Source organism: Tenrec ecaudatus, chromosome X (genome assembly GCF_050624435.1).
Source record: "Tenrec ecaudatus isolate mTenEca1 chromosome X, mTenEca1.hap1, whole genome shotgun sequence".
NCBI lineage: Eukaryota > Metazoa > Chordata > Mammalia > Afrosoricida > Tenrecidae > Tenrec > Tenrec ecaudatus.
Genome location: NC_134548.1, coordinates 118,177,678 through 118,190,579, shown reverse-complemented (window position 1 = coordinate 118,190,579; position 12,902 = coordinate 118,177,678). Strand labels below are relative to the sequence as shown.

General features: G+C 37.7%; 1 protein-coding gene across 4 annotated transcripts in view; it reads left to right on the top strand.

Annotated features, from left to right (window-relative positions):
• Nucleotides 1-12,902, top strand: part of PAK3 (p21 (RAC1) activated kinase 3) — a 333,228-nt gene that overhangs the window by 232,679 nt on the left and 87,647 nt on the right. For 3 of the 4 annotated variants that reach the window (XM_075538540.1, XM_075538538.1, XM_075538539.1), the window contains 3 exons: nt 670-770; nt 6,599-6,664; nt 11,597-11,750. In XM_075538540.1, coding sequence (XP_075394655.1) covers nt 670-770; nt 6,599-6,664; nt 11,597-11,750 — 321 coding nt within the window. The remainder of the gene's footprint in view (nt 1-669; nt 771-6,598; nt 6,665-11,596; nt 11,751-12,902) is intronic. The other variant, XM_075538541.1, reaches the window with a different exon arrangement.

Here is a 12,902-nt window from a genome sequence, read left to right as displayed (position 1 = left end):
TTTTCTCTTACTGTTAACCTCTTGACTTGAGTATAATCAGTTTCTAGTTTGGTAAGTGGTATTTGAAGCAACAAAACTAGTTAAACACCATATTCCCAGATACATGTTTGTTGGTTACACCATTAGACTGATAAAGGACATAAATCAGTTTGACTGAAAGTTTTGTTTGAATTGGACTTTGGAATTTTAAAAATTATTTGGACAGAACAAGTTTGGTCAGACGCTCAGCCATCTCTTCCAAGAAAATGAGAGTATTTGGATTTCATATTGATAAAATTTTGTCTTGAATCGATGGTAAGACATGACAAAATTATAATAATTTGTAACTTATCAAGGGTTCATGAAGGAGATGGGGCGGGGAGGGAGGGGAAAATTGAGGAGCTGATACAAAGGGCTCAAGTGGAAAGCAAATGTTTTGAGAATGATGATGGCAGCAAATGTAAAAAAGTGCTTGACACAATGGATGGATGGATGGATTGTGATGAATTGTATGAGCCCTCAAGAAAATGATTTTAAAAAGAAAAAAAAAAGAAGTCACAGCCAAGGTGGGGGGCGGGGAAAAAGTCGACTGTCTTTGAATTTTATCATTGTTTTGTTGAACCTAATTGTACAACTTATGGATGCCAAAGCTAGACCCCAAACAAATACATGTTACAATTTTGCCTTTAGCCAATAAGAAGAAAGAGAAAGAACGCCCAGAGATTTCTCTTCCTTCAGACTTTGAGCACACGATTCATGTGGGGTTTGATGCAGTCACCGGGGAATTCACTGTAAGTAAGCTCCTTATTTTGCTTTTGTAAGCCAGAAAGAACTCCTTTGTGATTTCAAGAAGAATTGCCAAATCCCAGAATGTCAGACTTGATGTTTTTAGTGATTTCAAGTAAGATGCATTTTGCCCATATGATCATCAATGGAAATAGAATACGGTAATAAAAATGGCAAAATTATCCTGTGCCTGTCTCACAAAACATCTGGTCACTCTTATAACCAGTCTTCAACTTGATTGAAAATACTGAGTTACCATGGCATTGGAGACAGAGTCCTGTGGAGGAAATCTCTATCATTTGAAGTGATTAAAGATCATCTAATCAATTTTCCCAATCAGGATAACCCATCAGAATAATTCAGACTTTACATTGGAGCTTAGCTTGTCCAGATCAGCTAACCACACTACTCAAAAGTATCTGCAAAATTGAACAGTTCTTCCCTTTTATTTCAAGAACATAGCTGTTTCTATGATTATTCAAGGATATATTTTGCAGATATCCAAAGCCTCAATTCCTTTATTTCAAGAAGAAATAATAATAAAGTATCTATTGTTCAGTAGTTAGGTCCTGATATATGATAGTAGTGGTCTCATACAATATTTTGTTTTTTTGTGTGTGCAATTAACAAATTTCATTCAGGATAATGTGTGTGAGGTTCATTTTTTATATGAGGTGTTTCAGAGTCATCATCATGCTTTAATGTTGTCTGTATACCATAGTTGGTTTATTCATTCATCCATTGTTAGACACTAGGTTGTTTCTATCTTTTTACTATCATGAATAATGCTGCTCTGAAAAGCGGTGTGTATATAATTGTTCATGTCTTCGCTCTTAATTGTCTAGGACATATATTTACTAGCGGGATACCTAGGTCATATGGTATTTATAGTTCCAGTCTTTTACAGGAAGTGCCATATTATTTTCCATGGTTGTTGAAACATTTTTCAGTCCCACCATCAGGGTATGAGGGCTCCAGTGTCTTCCACACCTCACCAACATTGGGTTCTTTTTTTCTGTCTGTTTAACTTTGCTATGAATATTAGGGTAAGATGTTATTTCATTATTGTTTAGATTTACATCTCGCAGATGGCTCGTGATCAGGAACATTTCTTGTGTTTGTTGAGTGTCTAAATGTCTTCTTTAGTGTAGTATCTATTCATGTCTTGTGCCCATTTTTAGTTGGGTTGCTTGCCATTTTGTTGTTGAAGTGTTGAAGTTTTCTTGATTTGTAGAGTTAGTCCCTTGTCCAATATGGTGCTGGCATTCACACAACCCTACCCCCATCTATAGATTCTCTTTTTACTCTTGGTGATGTCTTTAAGTGTACATGAATGTTTATTTTTTGGAGTTCCCACTTGTCTAATTTTCTACTGCTGTTTGTGCATTTTAAGCTATGTTTCATAGTTTTTTATTGTTGTTATGTGTGATGCCATGTATTAAGGCGCTAAATATTTGCCCTTGCTCCCATTTTTTTCTTCGATTTTCTTATGGTTTTAGATTATATATTTAGGTCTTTGATCCATTTAAAATTTATATATGGTGAGAAATAAGAATCCTGTTTCATTGTCCAGAAAATGAGTACCCAGTTGTTTAAAAAGACTATCCTTTCCCCATTTAATGAGTTACTGGCTCTTTGTGAAAGATAACTGTCCATAAAGGGATAGATTTCCTTTTGGGTTATTAATTCTGTTTAATTGATCTATGTGTCTGTTGTCCTTGTACCAATACCAGGCTGTTTTGGGTACCATGACTGTACAGTCGAATCAGATATTGAGACATTTTAAAGAATAACGATGGAATTTGGATAGAGGTTACATTATTTCTATAGATTGTTTTAGTGACCTTTTCACAATGTAATGTTTTCCTATCCATGAGCATGATATATTTGAACTTTTATTTAGTTCTACATAGTTTTGTGTCTCTGGTTTTATTGTTTCCTAAGTACTTAATCTTCTGGGTGATTATTATAAATGATATTGTTTACTGATTTCCTTTACAGAGTTCTCTTTGTTAGTATGAATGGAATCCATCTGATTTCTACATGTTGATCTTGTACCCTGCCATTCAGATTAATCTTTCTATGAGTTCTGGTAGTTTTCTTGTCGAGTCTATTGGATTTTCCAGGTATAGGCTCATATAATCTACATACGGAGATAGTTTTAATTCTTTGTTCATTTGGATGACTTTAATTTTTCTCTCTGTCTCTCTGGCCTTATTGCTCTGGCCCATACTTCCAATACAATAATGAATAAGAATGGTGATAAAGGGCATCCAAGTCTGATTTCCATTTGCAAGTGCAAATGCTTTCATTTTCTATTCGTTAGGACTAGTGTTGACTGCTGTTTTTGTATATATGCCCTTGGTTGTGCTGAGAAATTCCCCTTCTGTTCCTATTTTACTGAGTATTTTCATAATGAATGGGTACTGGATTTTTGCCAAATACCTTTTTTTATGTTGATTGCCATGATCATATAGTTCTTTTCTAATATTGAACCATCCTTGCATCTCTAGTAGGAGTCTAACTTGGTAATTATGTGCTAATTTTTTTTATCTTAAATACTACTTGCCAGGATGTTGTTCAGAAATTTTGCATGTGTATTCATGAAGGATATTGGTCTATAATTTGCTTTTTGTAGTTTTTTTACCTGGTTTTGGACTCAGGGATATACTTGTATAATTTCTTGAGCTCAGGATTATTCCATGTTTTTCTGTGTTCTCAACGAGTTTGAGTAGAATTGATTATTAGCTCTTCTCTGAATGTATGATAGAATCTGTTGTCTGTAACAGGGTACTTTTTATTGGTAATATTTATGACCTATTTAATTTCTTCTTTAGTGATGGTTCTATTCAAATTTTCAATCTGTTTGTGTTTGTTTGCATAGGTAGAGTTTCTACAAATTCGTCCTAAATTTTTGGTTTTCGGGTTCCTCACAGAAATCTGACATTACTCTTTTTATTGAGTTGCTTCTGTTGTGATGTAACCCAATTCATTTCTTATTCATATTATTTGTATCCTCTTTTGTTGTATGGTTTGTCAATTTTATCAATTCTTTCAAAAACTGATCTTGTTGATTCCATTTTGGGAGGGGTATGGCCGAAATTATTCCATTTTTTTCTATTTCATTTATTTCTACTTGAATCTTTATTGTTTCATTTCTTCTAGTGACTACAGGCTTTTTGTTCTTCTAATTACTGGAAATACTGGGTTAAAATTGTTGGTTTGGGCTCCTTTTTTATACATGCATGCTTTTATTGCTATAATTTCTTTCCTGGGCACTGCTTTTACAGTGTCCCAAAGGCTGTAGTTTGTTTTATTGTTACTCTTATGTGATTCAAAGAATTTTATTTTATTTCCTCTACTAACCAGTACTTGTTAAGTAGAATGTTATTCCACTTCTGTGTATTTTATTTTTTTCCCTTGATCTTCTTGCTGTTGCTTTCTAATTTTATAGCATTCTGGTATGAGCAGATGCTTTATTTAGTATTTTGGTGTTTTTAAATTTATTGAGGTTTACTTTGTGGTCTAACATGCTAGGGGGTACCTCCAGAAATCTGGATGAGTTTGAAAAATATGTCATAGAATGAAATCGCAGATTTGACAAATGTATTAAGTGTAATGGAGAGTACTTTGAAGGTAATAAGGTGGTTCTGTAAAAAAAATTAAATACATAGCTTTGAATAAAATTGTTTGTTTTTGTACCCCTTCATATAGTCTGTTCTGGAGAATGGTCCAGAAAAAGGCGTTTTGTTTTGTTGATGAGTGGGGTGTTAAGTTGGTTGATTGTGTTGTTTAGTTCTTTTAAATCTATTTTTGTCTTTGTATCCAAGAAATGTCTCTTATAAATAGCTTATTGATAGGTCATATTACTGGAATAGGTGTGAATTTGCTGTTGTCATCTTGCCACTGTTTGTGTGTGTGTGTGTGTTGCTTTCTTTGTTTCATATATATTTCTATGCAGAATTAATTTTGTTTGTGAATTTTCTCATTTATTTTATTCCTATAGTTTTATTGTTATGAATCATTTTCTTTTGATGGGAGGGTATATTAATTTTCTGTGAAGTTGCTCTGAAATTTATTATCTTCCCAAGTCTTAAACACTCTATTCTATCTAGATATTGTCTTGATTGCCACTCCATTTGGAAGTTCTACCACTACACCATTTATTCCCTCTTAAAGTTTTGTAGTTGGCATTGTTTATAAATTAACTTACCTACTTCCTAAATTTTCTGTATTATAGGTTTATTTATATATATATATGAGACCACTACTATGAAAATTCTAGAAGTTTACTCACATTAGAAACATTATTTGAAAGTTACCAGAGAGGTCCCTATTTATACATTAACTTGTGTGAATGGAAAAGAAGTATGCAATACGGGGGTAGGTGTCAGCACATGATCAAGGCAAAGGAAGACATACAATCCTACAGTGACAGAAATAATAATAGTAGACACACAAGCTGAACACGAATGGGAATAGAATTGGGTCTACAACTACAAATCTATAGATAGATTTGACAGAGGATATCTCTATAGATGTACTAACTCACCCAAATCAATCTCCCTAACATGGAGTCAATAATGACTCATAGTGACCCTATTGTATATAGTAGAACTTCCCCTGTGGGTTTCTAAGACTGTATATCTTTACAGGAAGAGAGCCTTGAGCAGTTGGTGGTCTTGAACTGATCTGTTTTTAGGAACCCACCTTGTGACCTACTATACACACCACATGTATACAAGGGGGATTCAAAAAGATCATGGGAAAATTCCATTATATTTAAATTCTATTTTCTATTAATTTTGTGATACCCCCCTCATATTTATATGCACTGAAAATATATCCATGAGTACAGAGGGCAAAGTTATAAAACCTTCTTATTCACAGCCAAACACTTGGAGGGAATGAGTTGTTGGACAGGGGAGATCAGGATCATAGTGTACAGAGACACCAAGGTCAGTTGGCATGACCCAGGCCACAAATCCAGTGTTCTACTTCATTTTGTCTTTGGGGCCTTAAAATGTTGTATAACTGTTGGCAGCTCCCTGTACAAAATGAAGAAGAGTGAAAAAATTCAAAGACACATGAAAGCCATTAGTCCAAAGGACTAATTTAGGGCCATGAGAACTCCAGCCTCCATAGACCAGAAGACTGAGATGGTGCCTAGCTATCGTTGCTGAGCACACTGAACGGGACCAAAATAAGAACATCCTGGATAGAGTGGGAGAAAGTATAGGGGGAAACTCTCAAAATCATTAAAAAAAAAAAAAAGAAGCCAGGCTTACTAATTTGATAGATACTGATGGAGCCCCCACCCCCACTCTGAGGTTATGACCCTTAGATAACCTTCAAACCTGGAAACAAGCTCCAGTGCCCCCGACCCCCAAATATGGTTCAAGTTTCAGCCAAATTATGGACAAACTTAGAAGGTGAACTCAAACCCTAAGGAGGCATCCACACCTTAGAATAACCATATGAAATCCAAAGGGCAGCATTTTCCCAGGCAGAGAAGCTCACCAGGTGGGAAGGAATAGCAAAGAACGACCAAGGGGAAAAATAAGCACAGACAAGATGTGAGAAGACTGCTGTTCCATTGTGGGGATTGCTAATCAATGTCATGAATCAAAATGTGTATGAATTGTTGAATGGAAAATTAATATGCTCTGTAAACTTTCACCCAAATGACAATAAAAGTAAAAAAATCTCTGGAGAGAGAATATCAACAGATCCCACCTTTCCTTGGATGTTTGTAGTGCTCAAATAGCAGAAGATCTCAGATCTATGACATTTTATACTTTTTTTTTTTTAAGATCTGGCATCTTTTTTTTAGATGGGTGAAGGAAAAGATGTGGCTAGAAACATGTCCCCAGGAAGATCAACTACCTTTTCCATACTAGTAAGGAATTCAATCAAAATGTGTATTCTGAAATAATAAGTAATTTTGCATGCATGAATTTTTTTTAAATATCCTTAATAGAACCATCACTATCAATTCTTGAACTGTTAAACCAGAGATAAGTTTAGATAATAAATAGTTGAATTTCTTGTTTCGCTACGTGATGGTTAAGTGATTAGATTGTATCATATGATTAATGGAAAAAGAGTGAATAATGAGTTTTATTTAGAGAAGCAAATCGTGTTGCCAAATTGACAACCAAATTATGTTTGTATCCGCCCCCCAAATTTTGGAAGTAACCACTATATGAATAAAATGGAAATTGAGTCAATAAATACATTGGCCATGAAAGAGGTATGAGTTGACCCTGACTGTGTGTTCTCAGTAGCAAACAGAAGAAAACTTTTGAAAAATACTGATGTCTATAGCATTGAGTTATTGATAGCTTTTACCAATTTCTTTCCCAAAGTCAGAAAGATTGATCAAATGATCTAGTCTTTGAATCCTGGCTCTTTACTATATTTAGAGAATCTTGTTTTTAGCTACATTTTAAAAGTCTTTTTAACCCTACCATCACCACTATCATCACCATTACCACCAGAAAAAAAGTACATGTATAATCTTAGCAATCTGAGATTTTAAAAATTCCACAAGAACAGACATTATAAACTTTCTTTGGTGTTTGAAGCAGTTAAAGCACTTAGACTTCAGAAAAAGTTTTGTCTCGTAAGTCTTTCATTTTTTCTTATAAGAGTTTGATCCTTCCACTTTTGATTTGTCACAATTTTTCTGTGCTTTTCTTCTTCAATGTGTCTTATGTTTTATTACTGTCTTTCCATATTTTCTTTTCTTCCTTTGTTTGAGGGCTTCCTGTTTTTGTTTTCTCCTCTCCTCTTTTCATGTGGCATTCAGTGTTTACTTTTTTACCCAATTGTTTTATTCTCCCCATTCTTTCCAACTTATTTGCCATATTATGAGACCATCGATCCCTACCTCTTTCTTTGTGCTTTTCTGAGTTCTGACTGGAAAGGGAAGAAAATGAATTGCCATCGCTTGACTGAAGCAGCAACCATTTTCCCCTCACAGTCAATGAAAACCCAAAGAACTGATCAGAGGAGTGTGAGGCAGGCTGTGATGGGGACAGTCTTGAAAAACTGCATGATAGAACCATACCAAACCAAACTGCCCCAAGCCCTGCAAACTCGATCTAAAACAAAGCAACTTTTGACACAGTCTGTTCAAAAAACATTGAAAAGAAATTTGGACAACAGCCTACATTTCTAAATCTATTTTATTTTTATCCTGTTGATCTTCTTTGGTAACTGCCCAAATACTCATTTAAAACGCTACTTTAACCTTTTTGACTACCTTAAGTAGTATTTTATGACTATCTTAAGTGCTGGTTTAGGTTGAGGAGGTTATGAAGGAGCCCTGGTGGAGTAGTGTGTTAGCTGCTCACTGCAAGGTCAACAGTTCCAAAGCACCGGGTGCACCACAGGAGAAAGATGCGGCTTTCTACTCCTGTAAAGATTTACAGCCATGGAAACCCACAGGGACAGCTCTACTCTGTCCCAGAGGGTCAGCATCCACTGGATGACAGTGGTGGAGAGGTTATTATGATTACTAACTTTAAAGCTATCAAAGGATAATAAATCTTTAAAAATTATTTTATTGGAAGGATTTAGAACTGGGTCTTAATTACCACAGTGCCACTAATCCTTTGGGTTGTGTTTTAGAGAAGATTGCATTATTAGTTTTGATTATTCCAGCGCTTGAAAATGAGATCTGAGCCATTTGTTGAACATCTAGTCCATTTGTCTTAGAAGGTTCTGTTACTTTTAATATTTGGGCCCTGGTTTTGTGCTTTTTTGGGTCTTTACCCTCTATAGTTGATTGACCTATGTAATCTTATCCCCTTGAGCACTAAAGCAAAATTAGTTTAGGAGATGAAAGTTTGGGCATTGAATTATTATAAGTCCTTACCCTCTATATTACCATTTTTATCCCAAATACTTCAGAACTCCCCTTTCCAGACCTCTAGACCTGTGACGGTCGCTTCAAGTCAATCAGAGGGAAAAATGGTATGAGTGATATAAATTATCCTTTTCTTCCAATAAGATAAACGCTTGGCCTGTCCTCTCATGCTGCCATTCTCCTGGGCTACACTCAACCTCCCCCCCTCCCCCCGCCCCAGCTTGATGTACATCTAGTTGTTCTTGTGTATGTGGTCAGGCATTGATATGTGCTCCTGCTTCTGACGCTCAACAGCCTAGGTCTCCATTAGCTTTCTAACTTTGGGGATTAGTGCCTCAATTGGGGTCACATGATGATGTTCTGACTCGGCCTTTGTGGCACACATGCAAATTTAAGCCTCATGTTTCATTGATTCACTGACCTATCTCAACCTAAAAAAGAAAACAGACATTATACCTGTCATGTAGCCATGTGGTAAGTATAGCTTTCTGGAGGACCTTCTGCTATCGACAACATATTTCGCCCATTGTTTACTGATCACACAACGATTTATGGATCATAAAAGTTTAGAAGTGCCATGGGAATGGATAATAACTGCAAATATTCTAATAGTTAAGGTAGTGGTCATGCCAGTAACATCTGCTCTAGTGGTTATGTGCAGTGCATACCTGGTTTTGTAACACTTAATAACTCCTTTGGCCACTAAAGTATTAACCAAATGCTATTAATTGCACTTAGAATCAGAACTGGGATCATGCATGGGCTCCTGAGTTCAAATTGTCGGCTTAAGGCTTTAGCATCATATGCGTGTTGGATGCATGCAAAAATGCCGTTTCCCTGTGCTTGGAGTAACCCCACATGCCAGGAATCAAGGACCTATATCCCAAATCCAATCAGCTGGGTCTGAGCATGTTTTTGTAAGGTTGGGGAGACATTATATTTTGGATTTAGACATGGTACTGGCCTTATTTTGTGGATCGTGGAACTTGGGAACGCCCACATTAAAAGCAGAAATGATCCAAGCGTGATTTAAAATGAAAGTTGCTTCCCTTTTCCTGGTCTCATTTGTCTCCGAAACTCAAACATTGCGTCTGGCTGAGTGGGAACATCCTTAACCGAGTTTTTAATAAAAAAAAAATGAAACCAGCCATGACTTTAGCGCAAAAATGCAAGAGAAGCACATCAGTGAGAATCAAGTGTCCCATCCCACATTGCCACGTAACCAACTTTTTGAATTGTAGCCACCGAGACACTTCCGATGTGAAAGTGAGATTGGCTAACCAGAACTGGGAACTGAAAATTTTAAGTTCCTCACGTGTCCCTTGGCTCCCTGTGATCACGTCATTAGAAACCCAGATTACCAAAGCTTTTCATGATGCTGTCCTTCTTCCTTCCAAATCCATGTTTATGCCATTTGACGAATCTCTCTAGTCACTAAAATGATAGTGTTTATGATTGCATATTTATAGAGGAAGTATCTGGCCAAAGGTGGAATTAGTCATCCAAACTTTGGAATGGTGTCGCTTTTTTCTGTTTCCTGAAATCTGTCGTCCTGTAGCCTGTCCTGCCCCTTCCTTAGTTGATACCACCCTGGTTTCTTAATTACCCCATGTTAGAAGGGATTTCCCCCTCCCCATTCAAACCCATTGGTTTCATCTCCTTCCCACCTTCTAAGTTGTCCCACATTCTGTTTTAACTTTCTTTTCTTTCTTTATTTACGTCCATTACAGCCAGATCTCTATGGCTCACAGATGTGCCCAGGGAAGCTCCCAGAGGTGCGTCACAGGCCCAAAAGAAGCTTGCATCAAAGTGCTTCTTTGAGATGTCATAGCACCGCAGCAGCAGGTTCATGTGTGTGCAGTAGAGTTGTTGCTTGGCTTATCTCACATTTTTGTTGTCATTCCCAAACTCTGGAGGCCCACGTCACACATTGTTTCGCTGAGACTTCATGGGGCAAAGCCACATCAATTGTGTCCAGATACACTCCAGGATTAGTGTGTCCACTTCTCTTTGCAAGTGGCTCTTGGGAGGTTGGATGAGTGTGGACCGGGGATATCTGCTGGCTGAACATATAGGAAAGAAGGTTGCCTGCTCAATGCAAAACGAACCTCTCTAATGTTGGCAGCTCTCCTTGATTAGAGTTCGAAACCTCCCTTTCCTCTCTGCTCGAAATCACTGTAGATGACTGCAAATTCTCACAAGGATTTTAGCATGGCTTTCATGGTCCCCAGGTTCTATGTGGCCAATGTCATCAGGAGGAGGGAATGGGAGGACGGGAGAGGAGAAAGCTGCAACAGAAGTGCCCATAGCAGCACTGACATTATTCTTTAGCAACTCCGTGTTTACTGCTCCTCGACTTTTCTATTTTTTGCCTCCTCCCAATCCCCCTTTCTATTATTGCTGTAGACCTGCCCCCTCCAATTACATTTAGTAGCCACAGAGTATAGTAGCCACAGAGTATAAGCTGACCAAGAGTGAGGTTTTCTTCTTAAGCCAAACGATTTTCTGATTTGCAACCTGCCCAGAAACAGCTTCTGTTACCCCAGGCATCTAAAATTGATCGATCTACATTATACTATGCTCTGTTCAAATTTAGAGAAGTCTTGCTATGTCTGCCCTGAGTCACCAGAACAACAAAAAAGCTAAGCCGTAAACATCATTTCATGGATGAGCAGAGTCAATATGGAGGTGATTTTTCATGTGCTTTTTTTTTCTATCACAGTCATACTCCCACCCACCCTTTTTTAAGTTGGATCCTAGTTTCACCTATGTGTTTTGATTAGAAAAGAGAATGATTGCATTGTTCAGTTACTAACTTGAAATTTAGACTGTAACTTCAGTTTCCCAAGTGCAATCCTGCAGGGAGCATGGGCTTCTTGGTGAAGAGCTGTACTGGAACGTGAGAATGGACCTGTCGAATGTTCTGAGCTGCCATCCTCTCCTTCTGGTTGTCTACAGGGGATTCCTGAACAGTGGGCGCGATTACTGCAAACCTCCAACATAACAAAACTGGAACAGAAGAAGAACCCACAGGCTGTTCTAGATGTCCTCAAGTTCTATGATTCCAAAGAAACCGTTAACAACCAGAAATACATGAGCTTTACATCAGGAGGTAAGAGGATGTCCAGGGCACGCAAAGACAAAGAAGGACTTTTCTAGTCGGTCAGCCTCCTGGATAACCACACTCCGGCAGGGCATTTGGAGTCAGTTCCAGCTGCTGGCCCAGTGGCTTCAACTGAAAGATGAGTTCACAGTTGAGCGAACTGAAAGATGAGTCTGAAATGGCAGTTTGAGGTTAAGAGCTTTGTATCATGTGAGGGATGCTTCGATTCCACTCAGAAAATTGTTCAGCGAAGCAGTATAGTTGTCTGTTTGAATCAGTCAGCAATCACAGTTGCTGCTCTGTCTCCTCACTGACGGAAAGACGCTCAGTCATGAAGGATTAGGTGCAGTGTCATGTTCTTGAAAGAAGTACGTAGGGAAAACCATGGGCCTTTGAGCCTTATTTTAGCCCATAGGCAGATTGAATTGTACAAGGAAGACACACCGCACATTTTTTGAGCAGCCCGCAAAAGTCAGACTGAAAAGGCAATGAAACCATGTCTGACTACCTAGTCACCTAATGAGCCACCATAACCACCAAATCTTGACTCGATTTGCTTGTATATGAATCTGGCTTTTGTTTGGGTCTTTGTTCTTCACTTTTGTACAATGAACAGTTGAAAAACATATATCCCCCAATATGTTGACCATCACCTAGCTTGCCTTTCCAGAATACTTTCTTTGTGAACATCTGAAGAAAGAAGAAGGTGGCCTGGTGGTGCAGCAGTTAAGTGTCTGGCTGTCCACGGAAATCCTGTGGGTCTGAAACCTCCAGCCACTCCCTAGAGTTGGCTCCCTTACACCGTGGACGCCTCGTAGGGCAGTTCTACTCTGTCCTGTAGGGTCACTGGGAATCAGAATCAACTGAATGGCAAGCAACAACAGATAAATTAGGGAGTACTGTCATTAGTCATCCAAGTTTAAAGAACAATCTGCTTCCTCACATAGGAATAGTGGAAACTAGACAAGATTTCTCTTAAAGACTAATACAAGGACACTCTTGGAACCTGAAGTATAGGGCTATCACATTTGGCTGCATCAAATATCAGAGTCCATATTTGAAGGCATACAGCCAGTCAACATGCTAAATGCGATCATTTATTTTTAGAACTGACGATTACTTAACTGCTACTATTCAGAGTTGAGAACATAATGAAACCAT